Below are 22,921 nucleotides of genomic sequence, written 5' to 3' on the forward strand. Positions count from 1 at the left end.
AATTTACATGATTTCTTTCAAGACCTTTCAGCTGTATGCATACTGTATTTCAACTTACAAATCAAATTATGTATATAATTATACATATCTATTTTTGAATGTGTGTATATACATATATATATATATATATTTCTAAAATCACCCTTGCATAGATTTGATAATTATACATATATTGTATATATAGATTAGATAAGGGTAGGGGAGGAGTCTTTCATCCTATTGCCTGAAGAAGGTTATAAATTAGATAACTGAAATACTAACCCAAAGTTTTTGTTAGATGAAATTTATTTCCATTCGGAATATCATACATTATCGGGTCATCGGCCCACTCGTTATTTCCTCTTTATTACGAGTAAATTTTTAAATTTTATGTAAATTTATTACAAGTGACTAAACTATTTATTAAAAAAAAAAGATCTTAAATTGATAGAGACATATACAAACACGTAATAACAAACTTTCAGTGATAAAATTACTACTATTGGGACTCAATTCTTATTGAGACGTTTTTTTTTCTCTCTAGAGTAATTCATTTAATAAGAAAATGGCAGAAACAGTAGCAACATTGAAGTGTGAATAACATTCTATAAACCATGATATGATACTCGAATAAATGTATCACATTTACAAACATATAGGTAGATACACACATAGATATGCTGATATATATCTATCGAAAGAAAGCTCTCAATTTAAATGTCACACAATAGAATATCGAAATGGATTTTTTTTCGTAAAATTTTATTTCAAAATTTGTATTTGATTTAGTTATTGAGAGAATAAAGATAAAAACTGAAAATCTAACTCCAAAAATTTTTGAAAGTAATACAATTAAAATGGTTTTGGAGTTAAAAATTTTCAATTTTTATTATTGAATTTTTATTCTCTCACATCTAAATCAAAATACAAATTTTAAAAATAAGTTTCACTCGAAATAATCCATTTATTTCCATCATAACCCACAATTATTTACTTCATTACTGAGCTAATTAGCATCACCAAGAAGCGTGAATTCCTCTAAGCTCCTGGAATTCTCCCAAAGCTGCACCCAGACCTTGGCCTCGTACACCTTCGTCCTGTGACCCTCTAAAGCCTCCAAAGTGATGTAGTACATCATGCCTCCAACCACTTGCTGCCTTACATTCACAATCCTCTTGAACTGGAGCAAAGCATTCTGCAACATGCCATCTCTAAATTTAATATTGCAAATCGAAACACAAAATACCCAGAGCTGATAAAAATTGATATACGGTTGCCCAATTAGATATAAAGACAGTGTAGCCTCTAATATTGTTAATATAGTAAACTAAGGTTAGTCCTTTCTATAGTTTGGATTGTTAAACTGTGTAATGAAGTGAAAAATTTACTGACTAGTGAGGAAATATATGTCCCTGATGGGTAATGACTGTATCATGAGCTACACAGGTTACTGTTTTCTCTCCTTCGACGGGATGAACACTTATTCAACTAAATGATAGTGAAGATTTCGAGTTCATATCGAATTTCATTTGAAATTTTATCCAATGAATTGTTTTTTTATCATCCTAATATAATTTGTATTGAAAATAGATATGAATTTGCAAGTAAATTTTACGACACTTTGTAAATTTATTGAAATATATCACTTACAACTAAGGACTATGATTGTTATGATTGCCTAACCTGTATCTATAAGAAGTATTGATACGAAATTCAACAGAATAACTAAATCTATATCACCAAAATTTTGTGTGTATCCTACATTAGAAAAAGTTTCTACGAGAATCTTTTCTTTTCTATCTATGCTGAATTCGTGATAGAATATCAAAAATCTATTTATAGGTTAGAGATCTTCAATCCTTCCAGCATGATTTCTTCATCCACACTTTCATTTAATTGTTAGTGGAACTGGCCATAGAGTCTGTAGACTATTGTAAGCATAAGATTACCTCTGTAGAAAAAGATTTAGATAAAATCTTTTCTTATGTGCACAGAACGATGATTACTTCGATACTGTCAAATTACAGTATAATTGAGAAATCACAGATGAGCTGCCTGCAACTATCTCCTTCTTAGGTTGTTCATGTATTAATTTTTGATCAATTTCCTTTTTCTACGTACAAGCTACTTAGAAGGAAACGACTCTGATATAAAGCATCAAATCTTAGAAAAATATCAAGGTTAACAACTCGAACAAATTGCAGGCGAAAGGAACAAAAGAAAGCGGTGAAGATTTTGGAGATGCAGGTACACAAGTACATAGACATATATAAGCTATCAGCTGAAGGTTTTAATTAAGCCAACAAAACTCCTCTGTTTGCTGACATAATAAGTTGTAAGTTTATAGTTATGATTATTTCATCGAACTACGTAATTAGGTCTTTGAATTCCAACATAATTTTAATTCGCCAGTGGACGTTTTCTAGGGAAACAAACAGAAAGCAGGAAGAAAGAATTGAAGATAGAAGAGCAATTACCTCTTTCCTATTGTGCTCATTGACGGCGAACCGAGCAAGTTCCTGGAACTCAAGACTGTTAGCATTTCCCTCGACTTCCGAAACACCACCGCATATAGGTCCGTGCTCCATTTTCTGTTGTTTTTCTGTGTTTTTTCTCTCTCCGAATCAAATCTTCTTCCCGTTTGCTGCTCTGATTTTGATGACCTCCATGACCGGTAGTATTCCCATATATATAAGGATGAGTAGGCCTAGACCAGAGGGCTGAAAAGACCAAAAAGGACACGACTAACAAAATAGTATTACCATGAAAAAAGTTGTTCATACTGAAATTCTTTTCCTTATTTAAAAGTTATTTTTCTAATCATATCATCACGTTTAGATGTGTTTTTGTAACAGGAAAAATGTGTTTAGGGTGAAATTATTTAATATTTATTTAAATATTTATTTATTTATTAGGATATGTTAATTCTTATCTCTTTTAAAAAATATTACATGGTTACTCTAATTAAAGAAATTTAACTGTCACGTAACATCTTTTTTATTCAAGTATATTATAACTCGTTGAAATCAAATATATCATATGGTTTGCTAATGATTTTTTTGTTTAGAAAAATATTATATCAATTTTCTGTTCCATTGTGGTTATTCTTAATAAAAAAATTCAACTGTCACATAAATTTTTTTTTTCTACTCAAGTACATTATAATGTACTCATTAAAATTAAGCATAACTTTGATTTTCGCAATTTCGCTAAAACATTAATGAGTTAAATCATTAATTTTATTGAATCGAGTATTATAAATTGATTATTATTATTTTATAATACATGAATTAAATGATGAACTCTTTATTTTTATTGACATTCAAATCCGTAACCTTTAATTAAAACATAAAATTTTAACAATTAAAATATTTTATTAATGATAGTTAGGAAAATAACTTAGTGGCCAAGATAAATCCAACATTTTCTTAATGGTTAAGGTGCTAGGTTCAAGTTTAAATCCTATGTGATTATATGATTCGATGTATTTTCATTATACCAAAAATAAAAAAAGGGATGGTTCCATCATTGTTTGTTACTTGTTTTATTTTAAATTTTTTGAGATAATAATGTGGTAACTTAATGATTCTATATTTGTACTAATTAGTTAATGAGCTTTAGGATAAAGTATTAAATTAATTTTTAAAATATGATATTTGTTACAATTTAATCCCTTATTTTTTTATAATTTAATACTTGAGATTTTTTTATTTATTTTAAATTTTTAGCCTTTTCTTTTTTAATAAAAAAATAAAATAATTAGATCATATTTAAATTTTTTAAAATCATCTTAACTGATTAATTAAATTAATAAATTGGTAATATAATTATTACTATTATTAATTTATTAATATATTAATTTAGTTAATTATTTAAAATTGTTTTTTTTAACAATGTTCAAACATGTTATAATCATTTTAATTTTCATCAATTTGCCCTTAATTTTAATCTTATAGTCTCATCATTATTTCTATTTCAAAACTTTTCATCTTTTTGGTTTTTAAGATATTGGAATAATAGTTTTCAACCTTTTGATTTTATTGATTTTTTATTAATATTTTATTTTATTATTTTTGTTCAATAGAATTACTACTTTTTTTAAATAAAAAAAATCAATTATTAAATTACATATGGTTCCTTCTTTATTCTGAATTCCTTCAATTTTATTTAATTCTATCTACTTTTACTTTTTTTAATTCATTATTTTTTGTAATAGCCAGGATTTTAGAAATTAGTAAATTTTATAAGTTACGAGAGATTTTTTTTTTTTAAATATTTGAATTAATTAAATTAAATATAAATAAAATTATTAAATTATGACTTCCTTAAAAAGAAAATTCAAAATTAAGGTCCTTTTTTGAATTAAAAAATAATCCATTTGAAAAGATTTTAAATGAACAAGGGTCACTCTGTAATTTCATAAAAGCAAGCCACATAGGATAACTCACGTGATAGCTCAACCAATTGGGTCATGCCGAATGGTGGCCATGCTAGTAGGGAATCTGACGCAGGATCACACTCTGGCATTTCGTGTGCTTTTGATCGAATGACCCTTTACGTGCCACGTCAACTTGATTGGACAATCGGGATATCGTGGGTAGGAGTATTTAAACTCTTCTCTCATTAGCTCTAAAAAAAAAAAAAACTCTAGCCGACAGGGGGTGCAGAAAGAGGAGGTAGGGGATGCCGAAGAGAGTTGCATACGGCGAAGCGATGACGACATTGCTGTGTTGGAAATACAAATCGACTTCGATAAGCACAATTTGCTCCCATTTTCTCTATTTTTGCCTTTTTTTTGGACCATTTTTAATCACCTCAATATAGATTAGGTAGTAAAACATCAACCAGAGTGGAAGAGGTGTGCACACCGCGACCGGTGGCTGCTTGGGGCGACAATCAGCTTTTGACTCCAGTAAGGATATATCAACCCATCTTCGTAATTATTTAATCAAAGTACAGTCATAAAATAACTAAAAATGTGTGTTGTTTGAACACAAATACCCCATATGTGCCAATAGAACTAGATAAATTTGTTTTCGATGTAGATCAAATATATATTTATTTTTATGATGTTATTATTTTTGAGGTGGTATTATGTTTTAATCAAAAATGCATTTGTGTTGGTATAAGAAGAGGAACAATGTAGCAGCCCCGGAAATTTAAAATGGAAATTATATTATAATTATTAAATGCGGAAGCGAAGACAAAATTTCAGTTAACATCCCTTACACGAAAACCAAAAACGTACTTAAAGTATAAAAGATTAAACTAACTAAGAGAGAAACTCGAAAATAAAACTATGAGTATGACTACAGAGTCTCTAGGCATCCCCTTCGTCATCCTCCTGCGGAACGGGTTCGGGAAACATGTCTTCCTGATCTGAAATGGTTAAATAAGGAGTGAGCTACACTAGCCCAGTAAGAACATCACGATATCTCACCGTCACGGAGGTAAAGGTGGGTAGAAAAACACAAAAGACCAATGGAGCATGATTTATAACAAATCCTTTTTATTTATGATAAAACCTTTACCATCCACTTACCTCGGTGGAATTCATGAAACAATATAAGAAAACAATAACATTATCACAATCATAGAATAATATAAGCTGTAAAACATAACACTTATCACGCATTTTGTAATTCAATCATTATACAACATATCATTTTCTCATTTACCAGCCTACTAGTATCCATGGGGGTCCATAGGGGTCCCGCTACCCGTTAACCTTTAACATTCATAATCAGTTTCCAGGGCCGTCCCCATACCCCGTCCGGAATGGGCGCCAAAACCATAAACCTCAATACCCCGTCCGGTATGAGGGTGAAACGGGCCGTCCCCATACCCCGTCCGGTATGGGCGCCAAAACCATAAACCTCAATACCCCGTCCGGTATGAGGGTGAAACGGGCCGTCCCCATACCCCGTCCGGTATGGGCGCCAAAACCATAAAATCTCCATACCCCGTCCGGCATGTGAGACCACAATCCCGGTAGGGTTCCCTACGGACCCGGTCCGTCCACCATCTCCCAGGATATCTAGTCAGGCTAACCCCATCATACAATTATCAGTCTACACAATCTTTCATTTTCCTTTTTCCTCAATAAGCATCATCAATTCACATTTAAGAAAGCAAATCGTAATTCATGCCAAGCAGACAACATACAGTATCAGTTCTTCAGTCTTTCAACCCATAAATAAATAAAACAGTAATATATGCACTCGAAACTATAAAATGAACACATCAAACCTCATAATGCATTTAAAGCTGTAAAACATGCCAAATAATAGTAAATCATAAATCACACTAGACTCGGGCTCCATTAGCAACCTTAGGCAATTTCACACATGCGTTAATTCAAGAAATACCGTTTTATCATTTTGAACTTTAATACCGTGATAGGAAATAGGGTGAGGGGTCCTTACTTGTTTTCGGGATCCGAATACGATTCACAGTGCGTCTACAGGCCGTCCCTAATTTTCCCTGAATTTTTCCCGGGGAACTGAAACACACTAACGGTACCTGCACGTGTTCCAAAAAAAACCCAAATTAGGCCCAGGGCCTCTTTCGGCCCAAATCGCAATTCCGGCACGGCAGCTCCGCCGTGCTCCGGCGACGGCGCCGCCGCTGGCAGCGGCGAGTCGCCTCGGGTTGGCTGTTTTCGGCCGTTTTCGGTCGAATTCGGCCACACTCGCATCGGTCCCTATGAGAAAACAACCCTAAGGCCCTCGGGGGGCCAAAAAATCACAGAAAAACGGAGCTTACCGGCGGCGGCGCTCTCGGGTGCGGCGGCTCTCCGGTGAGGTTCGTGTTTTGGTGATTCGGCTCCGGTCAACCTGTAGAGAAAAGAATGGTGATCACGGTGATATAAAAATTGCATCAAACGGAGGCCGGGAAGGGCCTCGTCGGAGGCAAAAACCGAGAGGGGGCGCGGCGGCGCCGCTGGTCTTCGGCCGCGTATTCCGGCCGTTTGGCCAGGATTTTGGCTTCGATTTGGCCATAGGAGGAATCAGCATGGAAAAACGAGTCGGGGGTATGAAATTTACCTCGATCGGCTGTCAGAAATTTCCCCGGTGCGGCGGCGGGTGGCGGCGGTCGGCCTCTGGTTCGTCTTCTCCGGCGAGCGGCAGGCGGCTAGGGTTTGTGGTCTGGTGTGGGGGTTCTATTTATAACCCCTTGCCCTTTAATCTCAGCCGTCCATTTTGTTTTAATCTGGGCCGTCCGTTTTTGATTAAATCTGGGCCGTCCGATCGCGCGATTGATCTGGGCCGTCCGATCGCGCCCACGCGGATCGCCAACGTGGCCCGTTCAGGAGCGACGTGGTCTTGCCACGTGGCAGGCCCCGGTTGGCCGGGACTGCTGACCGGGCCTGCTGACGTGGCTGCCGACGTGGCTTTTTTTTTTTTTTTTCTCTCCTCGGTCCGGGCGCTACAACTCTCCCCCCCATAAAGAAATTTGGTCCCCAAATTTGCCTCATTACTCTTGATCAAACAGATGGGGATATTGGGCCCTAAATTCTGATTTCAGTTCCCAAGTCGCCTCTTTAGGCGTGTGGTTCTGCCACATGACTTTTACAAATGATATTTCCCGGTTGCGGAGTATTCTGCTTTCTCGGTCCGTGATACTGACCGGTATTTCTTCATAAGACAAGTCATCTCGGAGTGGAAGCGGTTCGTGAGCCAAGACATGAGAAGGGTCCGGATTGTACTTACGTAGCATAGATACATGAAACACATTATGAACCCGGGAGAGCTCAGGAGGCAGTGCAAGTCTGTAGGCAGTGGTACCAATCTTGTCTAAGATTTCAAAGGGTCCAATATATCTGGGGTTTAATTTTCCCCTCCTGCTGAACCTGTTAATTCCCTTGAAGGGGGTGACTTTAAGGAACACCCGGTCGCCTTTCTCAAAGGCCAGGTCCCTTCTCCGGGTATCGGCATAACTCTTCTGCCTACTCTGAGCTGTCTGGATGTTCTTCTTGATCTTAACTATCTTGGACGTAGTTTCTTCTACCAAATTCGGGCCAAACAATCTTCTATCGCCCACTTCCTCCCAACAGATCGGCGACCTGCACGGACGCCCGTATAGCGCCTCGTATGGGGCCATGCCGATGCTTGCTTGGTAGCTATTGTTGTAAGCAAACTCTATCAGGGGTAGGTGGTCGTCCCAATGGCCCCCGGAGTCAAGGACACAAGCTCGGAGCATATCCTCCAGAGTACGAATTGTCCTCTCTGATTGTCCATCGGTTTGGGGGTGGAAGGCAGTACTAAGAGACAGCTTTGTTCCCATAGCTTGCTGGAAACTATTCCAAAACCGAGAAGTGAATCTGGGATCCCTGTCGGATACCACTGTTACTGGAACTCCATGTAGTCTGACTACCTCCCGGATATACATCCTTGCCAACTTGTCCAAGGGATCAGTCATTTTGATGGCCAGGAAGTGGGAAGACTTAGTGAGTCGGTCAACAATTACCCATATAGCATCATGTCCCAATCGTGCCTTGGGTAGTCCCGATACGAAGTCCATGGTGATATGTTCCCACTTCCACTCCGGAATCGGTAAGGGCTGAAGTAACCCGCCCGGGCGTTGATGTTCTGTTTTGACCTGCTGACATACCAAACATTTAGATACAAAGTCGGCTATATCTCTCTTCATCCCATTCCACCAGAACCGAGGTCGCATAGTTTGGTACATTTTCGTACTTCCTGGATGCATGGCGAACCTTGAACTATGGGACTCTGTCATGATGTCTCTTCTTAACTCACTGTCGTCTGGGACATACACTCTGTCCCTGAAACGAATCAATCCGTCGGCAGAGATCTGAAATTCTGAGTTCACTCCCTGTTCTGCATCCTTCTTGCGGGTTACTAGGGCGGGGTCGATTGACTGGGCTTCCTTTATTCTTTGGATTAACTCGGGTTGGATTGCTAGATGGCTCAAACATGTGGCCCTCTTTAGATCTCACAGTCGAACCTGCTGCGTGGCCCCAATGGACCTGCATTCTGAAACCATCAGATGGGCCAGGGTGCCTGCACTTTTCCTGCTGAGGGCATCGGCTACTACGTTGCCCTTACCTGGATGGTATAGGATGTCACAATCATAGTCCTTGAGGAGTTCCATCCACCTTCTTTGACGCATGTTGAGATCCTTCTGAGTGAAGATGTGCTTCAAACTCTTATGATCGGTGTAGATTTGAAAGGTCTCTCCATACAAATAATGGCGCCAGATTTTCAGGGCGTGTATGATTGCGGCAAGCTCCAAGTCATGGGTAGGATAGTTCTTCTCATGATTCTTTAGCTGTCTAGACCCATATGCTATAACCTTTCCATGCTGCATCAGGACACAACCCAGACCCAGATAGGAGGCATCGCTATAAACTGTATACCCTCCTGATCCACTCGGTAGAGCCAGCACGGGTGCAGTAGTCAGTCGCTTCTTCAATTCTGAAAAACTCCTTTCGCAGTTCCCATTCCAATCAAACCTTGCATTCTTCTTTGTGAGTCGGGTTAGAGGAGCCGCTAGACTGGAGAACCCTTCGACAAACCGGCGGTAATAACCTGCCATCCCTAGGAAACTGCGAATTTCCTTAACTGTTGTCAGCCTTTCCCAACCAAGTACCGCTTCAACCTTTTCGGGGTTCACTGACACTCCTTCCTTCGATATAACATGTCCTAGGAAGGCGGTTTGCTCGAGCCAAAATCCACACTTGCTCAACTTTGCATACAACTTCTTTTCCCTAAGTACCTGTAGGACTTGAGCAAGATGACGAGCATGTTCTTCTCTACTTTTTGAGTAGACTAAGATATCATCGATGAACACGATGACAAATTGATCCAAGAACTCTCTGAAGATTCTGTTCATTAGATCCATAAAGATGGCCGGGGCGTTGGTTAGCCCAAACGGCATAACCAGGAACTCGTAGTGTCCGTACCTGGTTCGGAATGCCGTCTTGGGGATATCCTCCGCTCTTACCTTTACCTGATGGTAACCTGATCGTAGATCTATTTTAGAAAAGATCTGTGCACCCTGCAACTGATCAAAAAGGTCATCAATCCGAGGAAGAGGATATTTGTTCTTGATTGTTACCTTGTTTATCCTTCTGTAATCAATGCACAGTCTCAACGTTCCATCTCCCTTCCTTGCAAAAGTAACCCCGGCACCCCATGGGGAAACACTGTGCCTAATGAAGCCACTGTCTTGTAGCTCAGTGATCTATTTTCTTAGTTCTTCCATCTCGATGCGACTCATTCGGTAAGGAGCTACTGAGATGGGTTGGGTGCCTGGCTGTAAGTCTATGGTGAACTCGACCTCCCTGTCCCTTGGTAGACCGGGCAGTTCATCCGGAAATACGTCTGGAAAGTCTCGGACTACTGGAATCTCTTGGATACAAACTTCTTTCTTGGGTTTACCATGCACCACGTCCGGGTCTGCGTCGGCATCCTTCTGGGTAAGATTGTAAACTCTGCCCTGGATTGGAGGCCTTCTCTGATTCTGGTTCCTGGGGCATTCCCTTGCATAGTGCTGGGTACTGCCGCATATGCGACAGGTGTCGTTGAGGCGGTAGCAGGGTCGGTCCCCGTGATCCCTGCCGCAGTGCTGGCAGATCTTCCCACGTGCTGCCCCCATAGCCTGAGGAGGAGCCTGAACGGCAGGCCTGGGCCTCTTACTAGGTTGGACAGGCATGGTAGGCGCTGGCCTGCGGAGCGGGGCTGAGGGTCGCGAACTTCCCGCTAGCTGAGGGCGGGTGTCGAAGCTCCTTTCTATGATCTGCGCCTTTGCCAGGACTGCCGAATATGTCTCGAGCTCCATCACCAATAAGTGCTGTCTGATCGCCGGGCGGAGGCCCCACTGGAATTTCCTGGCCTTTCGGCCCTCATCCAACAATGTCTCCGGGGCATGTCCGCCCAGCTCCAGGAACTTGTGGGCATACTCCGACACTGTCATATTACCCTGGACCAATTGAGCAAATTCCAATTCCTTTAAATGTTGGATGTGTTTAGGGAGATACTCCGCATGGAAGGCCGCTAGGAACTGCTTCCAAGTAACTGGTACAGGCAGGGTGGCCCGCTTGAGCTCCCACCAGCGTACCGCTTCCCCTACCAGCATGTAGGAGGCAATGGCAGTCCTCTGCTCAGGAATTACTCCCAAGGTCTCGAAAGCTCTCTCAGTCTCTGCCAGCCAGTATTGGGCTTCTTCGAACGAGGATCCCCCTGAGAAGGTAGAAGGGTTCAGTCTCCTGTACCTCTCTATGAAGCTGGGGTCGATCAAGGAAGGAGCAGGGTCCCGGGGTAGAGGGACTAGGACCGGCTGAGGGTGAACTGGGGGACCTTGTGGTGGAACCTGCTGATGTGGTGGGGGCACTGGAAAGTACTGTGGCGGCGCCTGCTGGTACTGTGGCTGTGGTGCCGGGTCGTACCGCGGCTGTGGTGCCGGTTGGTACTGTGGAGGAACAGGCTCCTGTCGGGGTGGTACGGGATCAGCCTGCTGTAGTGGGGGCTCAACCTGCGCTAGCGGAGGAGGTCCGGGTAACTCCCTTCTCTCCTCTTGCCTTCGCTGGGCAGCTACGAGAGCCTCCACCATCTCATACAGTCTGTCAAGATTCTCCCGAAGCGAATTATCCTGAGCCGCTCGGTTTAGTGGGGGCCTTCCTCTCCTCATTCCCGTGTACTTGCATTCATAAGGAATGATTGAGTAACGATATATCGGTGAGTATTTATCTAAGACACTATTGTGTAAGGGATGGGTCCGAGGAAACGCGGCTCTGATACCAACTGTAGCAGCCCCGGAAATTTAAAATGGAAATTATATTATAATTATTAAATGCGGAAGCGAAGACAAAATTTCAGTTAACATCCCTTACACGAAAACCAAAAACGTACTTAAAGTATAAAAGATTAAACTAACTAAGAGAGAAACTCGAAAATAAAACTATGAGTATGACTACAGAGTCTCTAGGCATCCCCTTCGTCATCCTCCTGCGGAACGGGTTCGGGAAACATGTCTTCCTGATCTGAAATGGTTAAATAAGGAGTGAGCTACACTAGCCCAGTAAGAACATCACGATATCTCACCGTCACGGAGGTAAAGGTGGGTAGAAAAACACAAAAGACCAATGGAGCATGATTTATAACAAATCCTTTTTATTTATGATAAAACCTTTACCATCCACTTACCTCGGTGGAATTCATGAAACAATATAAGAAAACAATAACATTATCACAATCATAGAATAATATAAGCTGTAAAACATAGCACTTATCACGTATTTTGTAATTCAATCATTATACAACATATCCTTTTCTCATTTACCAGCCTACTAGTATCCATGGGAGTCCATAGGGGTCCCGCTACCCGTTAACCTTTAACATTCATAATCAGTTTCCAGGGCCGTCCCCATACCCCGTCCGGAATGGGCGCCAAAACCATAAACCTCAATACCCCGTCCGGTATGAGGGTGAAACGGGCCGTCCCCATACCCCGTCCGGTATGGGCGCCAAAACCATAAACCTCAATACCCCGTCCGGTATGAGGGTGAAACGGGCCGTCCCCATACCCCGTCCGGTATGGGCGCCAAAACCATAAAATCTCCATACCCCGTCCGGCATGTGAGACCACAATCCCGGTAGGGTTCCCTACGGACCCGGTCCGTCCACCATCTCCCAGGATATCTAGTCAGGCTAACCCCATCATACAATTATCAGTCTACACAATCTTTCATTTTCCTTTTTCCTCAATAAGCATCATCAATTCACATTTAAGAAAGCAAATCGTAATTCATGCCAAGCAGACAACATACAGTATCAGTTCTTCAGTCTTTCAACCCATAAATAAATAAAACAGTAATATATGCACTCGAAACTATAAAATGAACACATCAAACCTCATAATGCATTTAAAGCTGTAAAACATGCCAAATAACAGTAAATCATAAATCACACTAGACTCGGGCTCCATTAGCAACCTTAGGCAATTTCACACATGCGTTAATTCAAGAAATACCGTTTTATCATTTTGAACTTTAATACCGTGATAGGAAATAGGGTGAGGGGTCCTTACTTGTTTTCGGGATCCGAATACGATTCACAGTGCGTCTACAGGCCGTCCCTAATTTTCCCTGAATTTTTCCCGGGGAACTGAAACACACTAACGGTACCTGCACGTGTTCCAAAAAAAACCCAAATTAGGCCCAGGGCCTCTTTCGGCCCAAATCGCAACTCCGGCACGGCGGCTCCGCCGTGCTCCGGCGACGGCGCCGCCGCTGGCGGCGGCGAGTCGCCTCGGGTTGGCTGTTTTCGGCAGTTTTTGGCCGAATTCGGCTACACTCGCATCGGTCCCTGTGAGAAAACAACCCTAAGGCTCTCGGGGGGCCAAAAAATCACGGAAAAACGGAGCTTACCGGCGGCGGCGCTCTCGGGTGCGACGGCTCTCCGGCGAGGTTCGTGTTTTGGTGATTCGGCTCCGGTCAACCTGTAGAGAAAAGAATGGTGATCACGGTAATATAAAAATTGCATCAAACGGAGGCCGGGAAGGGCCTCGTCGGAGGCAAAAACCGAGAGGGGGCGCGGCGGCGCCGCTGGTCTTCGGCCGCGTATTCCGGCCGTTTGGCCAGGATTTTGGCTTCGATTTGGCCATAGGAGGAATCAGCGTGGAAAAACGAGTCGGGGGTATGAAATTTACCTCGATCGGCGGTCAGAAATTTCCCCGGTGCGGCGGCGGGTGGCGGCGGTCGGCCTCTGGTTCGTCTTCTCCGCCGAGCGGCAGGCGGCTAGGGTTTGTGGTCTGGTGTGGGGGTTCTATTTATAACCCCTTGCCCTTTAATCTCAGCCGTCCATTTTGTTTTAATCTGGGCCGTTCGTTTTTGATTAAATCTGGGCCGTCCGTGCGATTAAATCTGGGCCGTCCGATCGCGCGATTGATCTAGGCCGTCCGATCGCGCCCACGCGGATCGCCAATGTGGCCCGTTCAGGAGCGACGTGGTCTTGCCACGTGGCAGGCCCCGGTTGGCCGGGACTGCTGACCGGGCCTGCTGACGTGGCTGCCGACGTGGCTTTTTTTTTTTTTTTCTCTCCTCAGTCCGGGCTCTACAAACAAACATGTTGTTATGTGGGTGAAACTGTGTATACCGTAACAGATGTGTATGAGTGTTCATAGAGGGGAGGTGGGTGTTGTAGGATTAAACATGTATGTATGGTGGATATATATATATATATATATATATATGTGGGTGTAGTATAAAAAAATACATAAATACAAAGTCGGATGTGTAGGTGTAAAGTATGTGTTAAATTATAAAGCCCTAGAATTTATTGAATATGAAAATATTAAATTTAGTAACTATAAGCAGAAGTAATTTTAGAATTTAGAATTTATATTCCTTATACGGTAAAGAAGAGATATCGAATAGGGTTGCAAGAATGTCTCTTTAAGGAAGTTCAACTAGCGGAATAAACAATAAAAAGAAACATAACTAAAAATTCTATAAGATTAACCTCCGTTTGGCAACTCTGATAGGATGCGGGAGATAACTTCTATTCACAAACTTCTTACTGCTTGGGATCTGGATCTTGGTCTTTCTGATTTGAAATAGTTAAATAAGGGAATGAGCTATACTAGCTGTGATAGCTTGAAAATACCTGAGTTAATTTCTTATATTTGATATATTTAATTTAGCTTTACATGAATTTGAAAATATATAATAAGATTAAGGACATAATTTAGAATCAAATGAAAAAAAAAAAGGATAATGATGAAAGAGCTAGAATACGCATGAAGAGGCATGAGAAAATGTGAAAATAATGAAGTGATATAATAAAAAGTGGCAACTATTAGATAAAATGACTTAACGAAAAATGACAACTTTTAGATGAACTAACATGTGAAAAGTGATAATCTTTTAGATGAAATGACATATGAAAAGATCTTTTAGATAAAACGATATGTGAAAAGTGGTAACCTTTTAGATGAGGTAAATGTGAAAAAATCTTTTAGATAAACAACATGTGAAGAGTAGTGACTTTTTTAGTGAAGTGACATGATGAAATGTGATAATTTTTAGATGAAATAGTAAGACAAAATAGTGATAACCTTTCCTTCGTGGCTCCCTACTCCTATAAATAAAGGATAGGAGAATGAATGAAGAGACATTGCGAATGAGAGAAAAATAATAAGAAGCATAGAGGTGAAAGAGGAAGAGGGAGTACAAAGGGTGTAATATTTGAAAGTATTTTGAGGTTTTAGATAAAAATTATGGAAAACTTTTGCTAAATTTGTGAGAGTAGAGAAAGAGGAAGAGAAGAAGAATAAGGCTTACGATTAAAAGGAAGCTATAAACCGTTAGAAGTGTAAGTTTTTTCTTAATTTTTGAAGTTTGGTTTCTCTTTGATTTTTGAGATTAGTTTTTGAGTATCGTGTGGATATTTTTGAGTTAAGAAAGTGACCAAAATTCATACTGAAACTCTACCAAATTTTTTAGAGGACAAAGGAAAGTTTTGAGATTCACACAGACCATAAAAGTTTAAAGTATTTGTTCTCACAGAAAGAACTTAATATGCGTCAAAGGAGATGGATGAATTTATTGAAGGATTATGATTGTAAGATCCTATACCATCCAGAAAAAGGCAATATAGTTGCAGATGTACCTAGTAGGAAGAGTACTTGCACTATTACCTACATAATGGTCTCAGAGTGGAGACTCGTAGAGGAGTTTCAGAAATTGAATCTGAATGTCCAACATAAGAGATCAGGAGGATACTTAGCCAATATAAAAGTACAACCTATTTTGATACAAAAAATTAGAGAAGCTCAACAGTCTAATCTTACCTTGAAGTCGATTATGGAAGATGTCAGTAATGGACTTAAGCCAGAATTCAAACTACCGGAAGATGGTGTATTGAGGTTTGGAAACAGAGCATGTGTGCTGAATAATAATAGTATGAAAAATGAGATATTATAAGAAGCACACTACTCTAGATTTGCTATGTACCCTGACAACACTAAGATGTATTAGAACTTGATGAGCAAATATCGATGGAGTGGGATGAAGAAGGATATAGCAGAGTTTGTTTCTAAATATCTGATATGCCAAGAAGTGAAGGCTGAACATCAGAGACCAGCAGGGTAGCATAGTAAAAATGGGAACATATTACTATGAATTTCGTGGTGGGTCTAGCTAAAACAAGATCCCAACATAATGCTATATGGGTTATCGTTGATAGATTAACTAAGTCTGATCATTTTCTGACTATCAAAGTAAATGACCCACTGGGCAAGTTGGCCAAGCTCTATATCAAGGAGATTGTAAGATTGCATGGAATTCCAGTCACAATCATCTCCGATCGAGATCTCTATTTTACTTCAAGATTTTGGACTGGTCTACAGAATGCTATGGGGACCAAGATATCTTTTAATACGGATTTCTATTCTCAAATAGATGGTCAATCAGAACGGACAATTTAAACTCTAGAAGATATGCTATGAGCCTGTGTCATTGAATTGCGAAGTAATTAGGACGATCATTTACCTCTGATTGAGTTCACGTATAACAATAGTTATCAATCCAGCATTCAAATAACAGCCTATAAGGCTTTGTACGGAAGATCCTGCATCTCACCTATTTGTTGAGAAGAAGTTGGAGAATGAAAACTAGTTAGACCTGAATTAGTGGACAAAACTACAGAAAAAGTGAAATTGATCCGGAAACATCTTCTGATAGCTCAAAATAGGCAGAAAAGTTATGCCGATAATCGAAGAAGAGATTTAGAATTTGAAGTAGGTGATTATGTATTTACAAAAATTTCACCAATTAAAGGGATTATGAGATTGACAAAGAAAGGAAAACTCAGTCCTCGATTTATTGGACCTTCTGATATATTAGATAGAGTAGGAGCTGTCACCTACCGTTTAGCATTGCTACCTGAGTTAATCAACATATCCAATGTCTTCCATGTGTCGATGTTGAAGAAATATCACCTAAATCCATCACATGTACTTAGATATGAACCCCTTACACTTTAGGATAACCTATCCTACATTGAGCTTTCTGTGAAGATAGTGGATCGCAAAGAAAGGATATTACAGTCCAAGGTAATCTCCTTAGTAAAGGTACTATGGAAGCACCATTCGACTGAAGAAGCCACATAGGAGCCAGAAGAAGAAATGAAGGCCAAATACCCATATCTATTTATGACTACTGGTAGGTCCAATTTAAAGGACCAAATTTCTTTTTGGGGGGGAGGGGGGAGTGGATGTGATAGGTTAAAATACCTCGAAGTTAATATCTTATATTTGATATATTTAATTTAGTTTTACATGTGTTTGAAAATATATAATAAGGTTAAGAACATAGTTTAGAGTCAAACGAAAAAATAATGGATAAAGATGAAAGAGCTAGAATACGCATAAAGAGGCATGAGAAAAAGTGAGAATAATAAAGTGATATAATGAAAAGTGACAACTGTTAGATAAAATGATATAACGAAAAATGACAACTTTTAGACGAAGTGACATGTGAAAAGTGGTAACCTTTTAGATGAAGTGGTATGTGAAAAGATGTTTTAGGTAAAACGACATTTGAAAAGTGGTAACCTTTTAGATGATGTGACATATGAAAAGATGTTTTAGATAAAACGACATGTGAAGAGTGGTAACCTTTTAAGTGAAATAACATGATAAAAGGTGACAACTTTTAGATGAAATAATAAGACAGAATAGTGGTAATCTTTCCTTCGTGGCTCCCCACTCCTATAAATAGGGGATAGGAGAAGGAATGAAGAGACATTCCGAATGAGAAAAAAATAGTAAGAAACATAGAGGTGAAGGAAGAAGATGGATATAAAGTATGTAATATTTGAGAGTATTTTGAGATTTTAGATAAAAACCTTGGAAAAACTTTGCTAAATTTGTGAGAAAAGAGAAAGAGGAAGAGAAGAACAATAAGGCTTACGATCAAAAGGAATGTATAAACCGTTAGAAAAGTAAGTTTTTTCTTAAGTTATGAAGTTCAATTTCTCTTTGATTTTTAGGATTAGTTTTTTAGTATCTTGTTGGATATTTTTGAGTCAAGAAAGTAACCAAAAATCATTCTAAAACTCTGCCGAATTTTTTAGAGGAAAAAGTCATAAATAAAGCTGGAACTCTGCTAGAATTAAGACTACGACTGCGACTGCTAAGTACCTAAGGTAAGTGGATATTATGAATTCATAGCCTACTTAATTTTGAAGTATTTTACGTAGTTTTAGCATAAAAATGCACGTGTTTAATTTGTTTTCCGCATTTACTAAGTAAATATTTGTTAAAGTTTTACTTCGATATACATATTATTTCGTTTTGTGTTTTCGAAATGTGAATTTGATATATGTGCATCACTCAGTATGGAAATGAGTTATTCTGAAAGTACCTGCATTATACTAAGGTTCAATCTGATAGTATATAATCGTTCCGTATTTTGATGTATTGACGAAGTAATAAGTGTGTACTCATGCATAATTATTATGTGTTTGAGTGTATGGAGAAACAGTCTAATCTGCGTGCCCTAACCGTTTTGTGTTCGAGAGATAGCAGTGTTTCAAGGTACTCATGTATATCGTTCCGTGTTCGGATACATGAAAAATCAGTTATAAGTATCTGTGCCTATGCATAATGTATAGTAACTGATTGATCCTTTATTATAGTGATGAAGTATATAACATGAATCTGTTTTCTAGTTTGTACTTTTGCCTTTTGATTCGTATATGTTTTTAAAAGATTATATGATATATATTCTATTGTGTGTAAAGAAACTATATATTGCATGTATTATGTTGTGATTTCATAATATTGTTTATTGGGATATTTTATCTCGCCCTCTATTACCCTCTACATACTGAAGATACTGCTGTAGAGTGAGCAGTTATACGGAGAAAATTTATAAAGTCTAGATCATAATATTAAGATTATTGTTTCGTACTTTTGTTTAATAATATAAGTAAAAAAATTTAGAGTCTCGTACATATATTTATGTTTTATATTTAAGGGATGTAATGCTTCTGCAACTTTTTTATTATTAATAAAGTTAAGTTATTTTACTTAATTAGAGTTTATATAATTTAAAGAAGTATGTTCCGGTCATTAGCCTATAAGACGGAGTGTGGTCCGTGACACTAAGCCAGTAAGAATATCACACTTAACACCGATACAGAAAATCAAAAGTTGGTAAAATTATCAAACAATCAATGGAGCCCTTGTTTCTTTTTAAATAAATTCGTTAAACTTAAAAAGTGTTATTTCATACTTACCCTTATGAGTTTCTAAAACCGACCTATGAAGACAATAACTCGAATAATATTTTAATTACATATTCAAATGAGCAATAACAAAAAAATTACTTTCTTACCTGCTTACCAATACCCCTAGGGTCCATAGGGATCCCCCCTATGCGTGGACCCAATATTCAATTTATCGATTAATCGGTCGTCCCCATACCCTGTTCAATAATGGGCGCCAAATATCCCATCGCCTCAATACCTCGTTCAGTATGAGGGTGAACTATACATCTCAACCCTTTCCGATATGAGACTTCTCAGCTCCATTCGACTGAGATAATGTCCACTTTATGACTTTTTCTATGCACAGGGTCCGTACACCCTTTTCCAGGGTACCTAATAAACCTTCCATATGTTTCACACCATTAACCAATCACCAATCATATACCAAGATCTCATTTTTACCAATCAATTGTAAATCATGCAAATAGACAATATGTAAATCAAGAAAACGTGATTAAGACATTTAATTCAATCAATCAACAAATGAGAGAAATAATTAAACAATCAATAATGAAAGGATAGTTAAATCTATAAATAAAAGTGCACGTGGCAAGTCAACAAATATATCCTAGCAATAGATAAGTAGTATAGACAAAATAGGTAATTTCATACTGATCAGTTATTGGCTCTATTGGTGACCTGTAATTAATTTTAATATTTTCTAATTTTTACAAAATACATCGTTATTAATTATTAAATTTTAATTTACCATAACGGGAGAAATTGTGAGGGATTCTTATCCCGGATCGGTATTTGAAATATCGTTCTTTTCACTACGCCTCCTGACGGTTATTGAGTTTCCTAAATATTTCATGCGGGAATAAAAAATATGCGTCATGTATCCAAAAATATCCCAAAAAGGCCAAAATAAGTGTTTTTAAACTTTTTCAGCCAGCTTAGGTTTTCAGCATGGCGGTGCCGCCCTGCTCCAACACGAGCTCCGCCGACCATTCCTCTTGGCCTGACTGTTTTGGCAAGTTTTATATGGAAACCTACAAAAAAATAAGGTTAAGGAGCATCTGTCGGTTGAAAAAAGACAAAACTAAGACCCTACCGGCGGAGGGGTCTCCTGGTGCGGCGGCTTCGTCGTTCCTCTTTTGCGGTCGAAATTTTTCTTTGGCTAACATGCACCAGAAAGAAACGAGGAACATGATGGTCGAAATATTGAGGAAAAAAAACGGAAAGGAGTTCATCGAATGAGGTTTCAGGTTTCAGCCGCGGCAACTCAATCGAGCTCTGTTCGCATTTTTCGGCTCATCCGTTGGTCTTTTAGCTCCGATATGGGCATGGGGAGGTTCAGAATTCAATTCTGAGTGGAATGGAGAAACATCTTACCTTTTCGGCGTCAGCGGTGGCTCTGGTGCGGCGGTGACGGTGGCCGATCTCCTTCTCCGGCGTATGGTTCACTTTTCGGCCACCCTTCTTTTTCTTCGATCACCCTTTCGGTGGCTAGGGTTTTGGTTCCCTATGAAGAGGAGTTTAAATACTCCTCTTCATTAAATTTGGATCCTTCGTTCGAGGCAACGTGATCCATCCTTAGCCATTAGATCTCTCTTATTTGAAAAATTAATCTAGACCGCACGATCTGATCAAATTCAATCTTTGGATCGAGCCTGAAGAAGAAACACATCTGGACCGTACGTGCGCGCGGGATGCAATCTGGGCCGTTGGATCTGCTGGCACACGGATCGCCTGCATGGCCTCTCGTGTGAACGCGTGTCCACATGTCTGTCACGCAATGCACGGGGACTGGCCGCGCTGTTGATGTGGCAGTCCACGTGGCCAAACTTTTGAAAACTATGTTTTTAACTCAGTTTTCCATATTTCTTTTCAAATAGATCTGCTTTTATTTTAATTTAGTCCTAATTTTTGAAAATATTTTCAAATGCATCCAAATTCTAATTTTTTATCAAAAGTTTTTAAAAATTAAAATTAAATTATTTTAAATATATTTTTCTTATTAATATTAAATTATTCGGCCAAGTGTTACATAAATAAATTCTATTTGATTGTTTATATCTACATATGAATAATAAGTTGTGTGTGTTTGACATATACTTATGAGGCTATCTACTTAATCTACTATATGAGTGCTTGATATGCATATGTAGTTGAAAGTGAATACTTTTTAAAATATAAATATAATATTTAAAAAAATAAAATAAAATCTCAAGAATGTTTGAATTCATGAATTTGAAGTTGGGATATGAAATAAAAATAATCTTTAGAAAGAAAAAAGTTTACCAGGTATCATGGGAGAGAGTGTACGGACTTGATACATAGGATGAACCCTACAGTGGATGTGTCAGTTGTACGAGGCTGAGAAATCACATACCGGACGGGGTTGAGAGTTGGTTAATTGCGCTCATATCGGACGGAGTATTGAGATGGTATATAATTATGACACTCATTACCAGACAGGGTATGAGGATGACTGATAAATTATAAAAGAAATATTTTGTATATTCACGTGTAGCAGAGATCCTTATGAGCTTCAAGTGATACCGGTAATGAAAATGACAATATGTGATGAAAATGGAAAGAGTAAATATTCCTCATCTGATTAAATGATAAGGAACCCAAAGTTTCACATTTATTGAGATGTGTATTGATTATGTTTCTCACTATGATTCTAACAATATGTTAATGTTATGTGTATGGATGATTATGGGAATTGATGGTATTGTTTTTCTTAAAAATGGAAACTACTTGAATATGTATTTGATATGGTTGATAGTATTTGTGAATGTAAACGAAATTAGTTAAATATAGATTTGATTTAATATGATATTAATTATAAGAGAGAATGGAATTGTGATGAAAAGCGAGAATGGGAACTCTGGACAGAGGAATAGGGTATGAAGTGAGGAAATTAAATATGTTCATAAGTTTTAAAGTTGGTTTTATCAAAATAAATATTTCATCGGTTTTTTTACTATTTTCTACAATATTTCGATAGGGTATTACGTTGTTTAGTTTTTATATCCTTATTGAACTAGTGTAGTTCACCCAATTCATTATCCTTTCCAGATCAAAACGTTCAGGACCCCGCACCCGAACAATAAGAGATTTGTTAGAAGATCGTTTTACTCCATCTTCTTTTAATTTAGACAGTAATTAAGGTTATTTATTTTTTTATAGTGAGTATTTATTTTAGAATTTAAATACGCCTCATAGATTTTAAATATTCTAAAACTAAGTTATGTAAAAGAAGCACTTTTAAATCCTTAAAATATTTGTTGTACGAGATATTTATATAAATTATTTATCATTACACATGGGGATGCGATTAGAACTCTGAATGGGAGTTCGGGTCATTATATTTTTATTGTCAGGTCAAATCATTAGCTTACTATGGTTATTTTGACCTTTTTTTTATTTTTACTTTTTAAAAAGTAATTCATCATTTTTTTAATGAAACTAATAATTTACTGTTTTTTTTTCTTCTAACTTTTTTAAATGTCCTTTTGCCTTTTATATATACTCTTTAAAATCAATTTTTATGATTACATTGCACTTTGTTCATTGAATGAAATGAAAATAAAATAAAATTTATATGGTGTAATAAATTTGTAATGTAAAACTTTGATTATATTGGATTATTGTTTGATTCCAAATTAAAATGGTCATTTACTTTGTTAAAT

The 22,921-nt window shown here is 38.4% G+C and overlaps 3 protein-coding genes across 5 annotated transcripts; 1 reads left to right on the forward strand and 2 right to left on the reverse strand.

Annotated features, from left to right (window-relative positions):
• Positions 1-464: 464 nt before the first annotated feature.
• LOC110816864 (cysteine proteinase inhibitor A-like) lies at positions 465-2,660 on the reverse strand. Its single transcript, XM_022045212.2, has 2 exons — positions 2,457-2,660; positions 465-1,174 (listed from the first exon to the last, which is right to left on the reverse strand). The coding sequence occupies exons 1-2, from the start codon at positions 2,565-2,567 to the stop codon at positions 986-988; spliced, it is 300 nt and encodes a 99-aa protein (XP_021900904.1). The 5' UTR covers positions 2,568-2,660; the 3' UTR covers positions 465-985.
• A 2,473-nt stretch (positions 2,661-5,133) lies between these two features.
• Positions 5,134-13,391, reverse strand: LOC148266153 (uncharacterized). 3 transcript variants are annotated; one of them, XM_088219186.1, is made up of 5 exons: positions 13,373-13,391; positions 13,033-13,129; positions 6,745-11,981; positions 6,405-6,501; positions 5,134-5,353 (listed from the first exon to the last, which is right to left on the reverse strand). In XM_088219186.1, the coding sequence occupies exon 3, from the start codon at positions 11,632-11,634 to the stop codon at positions 10,189-10,191; it is 1,446 nt and encodes a 481-aa protein (XP_088075312.1). In that variant the 5' UTR covers positions 11,635-11,981; positions 13,033-13,129; positions 13,373-13,391; the 3' UTR covers positions 5,134-5,353; positions 6,405-6,501; positions 6,745-10,188. The 3 variants fall into 3 exon arrangements, with proteins under 3 accessions (XP_088075312.1, XP_088075311.1, XP_088075310.1); XM_088219185.1 differs by having other exon boundaries at positions 6,745-13,129; XM_088219184.1 differs by lacking the exon at positions 13,373-13,391 and having other exon boundaries at positions 6,745-13,359.
• A 2,132-nt stretch (positions 13,392-15,523) lies between these two features.
• Positions 15,524-16,431, forward strand: LOC148266154 (uncharacterized). Its single transcript, XM_088220566.1, has 2 exons — positions 15,524-15,870; positions 16,191-16,431. Exons 1-2 carry the CDS (start codon positions 15,524-15,526, stop codon positions 16,429-16,431), a joined length of 588 nt encoding a protein of 195 aa, XP_088076692.1.
• The last annotated feature ends 6,490 nt before the right edge of the window (positions 16,432-22,921 follow it).

This window comes from Carica papaya, chromosome 5, assembly GCF_054855325.1.
Source record: "Carica papaya isolate Zhongbai chromosome 5, ASM5485532v1, whole genome shotgun sequence".
Classification (NCBI taxonomy): domain Eukaryota; kingdom Viridiplantae; phylum Streptophyta; class Magnoliopsida; order Brassicales; family Caricaceae; genus Carica; species Carica papaya.

Bases quoted from the DNA above. Each gene is read 5' to 3' on its own strand.
- LOC110816864 (XM_022045212.2), bottom strand. From the start codon at position 2,567: ATGGAGCACGGACCTATATGCGGTGGTGTTTCGGAAGTCGAGGGAAAT. The intron at 1,175-2,456 runs GTAATTGCTCTT...GGCATGTTGCAG, and splicing joins ATGAGCACAATAGGAAAGAG to AATGCTTTGCTCCAGTTCAA.
- LOC148266153 (XM_088219186.1), bottom strand. From the start codon at position 11,634: ATGAGGAGAGGAAGGCCCCCACTAAACCGAGCGGCTCAGGATAATTCG.
- LOC148266154 (XM_088220566.1), top strand. From the start codon at position 15,524: ATGCGTCAAAGGAGATGGATGAATTTATTGAAGGATTATGATTGTAAG. The intron at 15,871-16,190 runs GTTTGGAAACAG...TATCGTTGATAG, and splicing joins CCGGAAGATGGTGTATTGAG to ATTAACTAAGTCTGATCATT.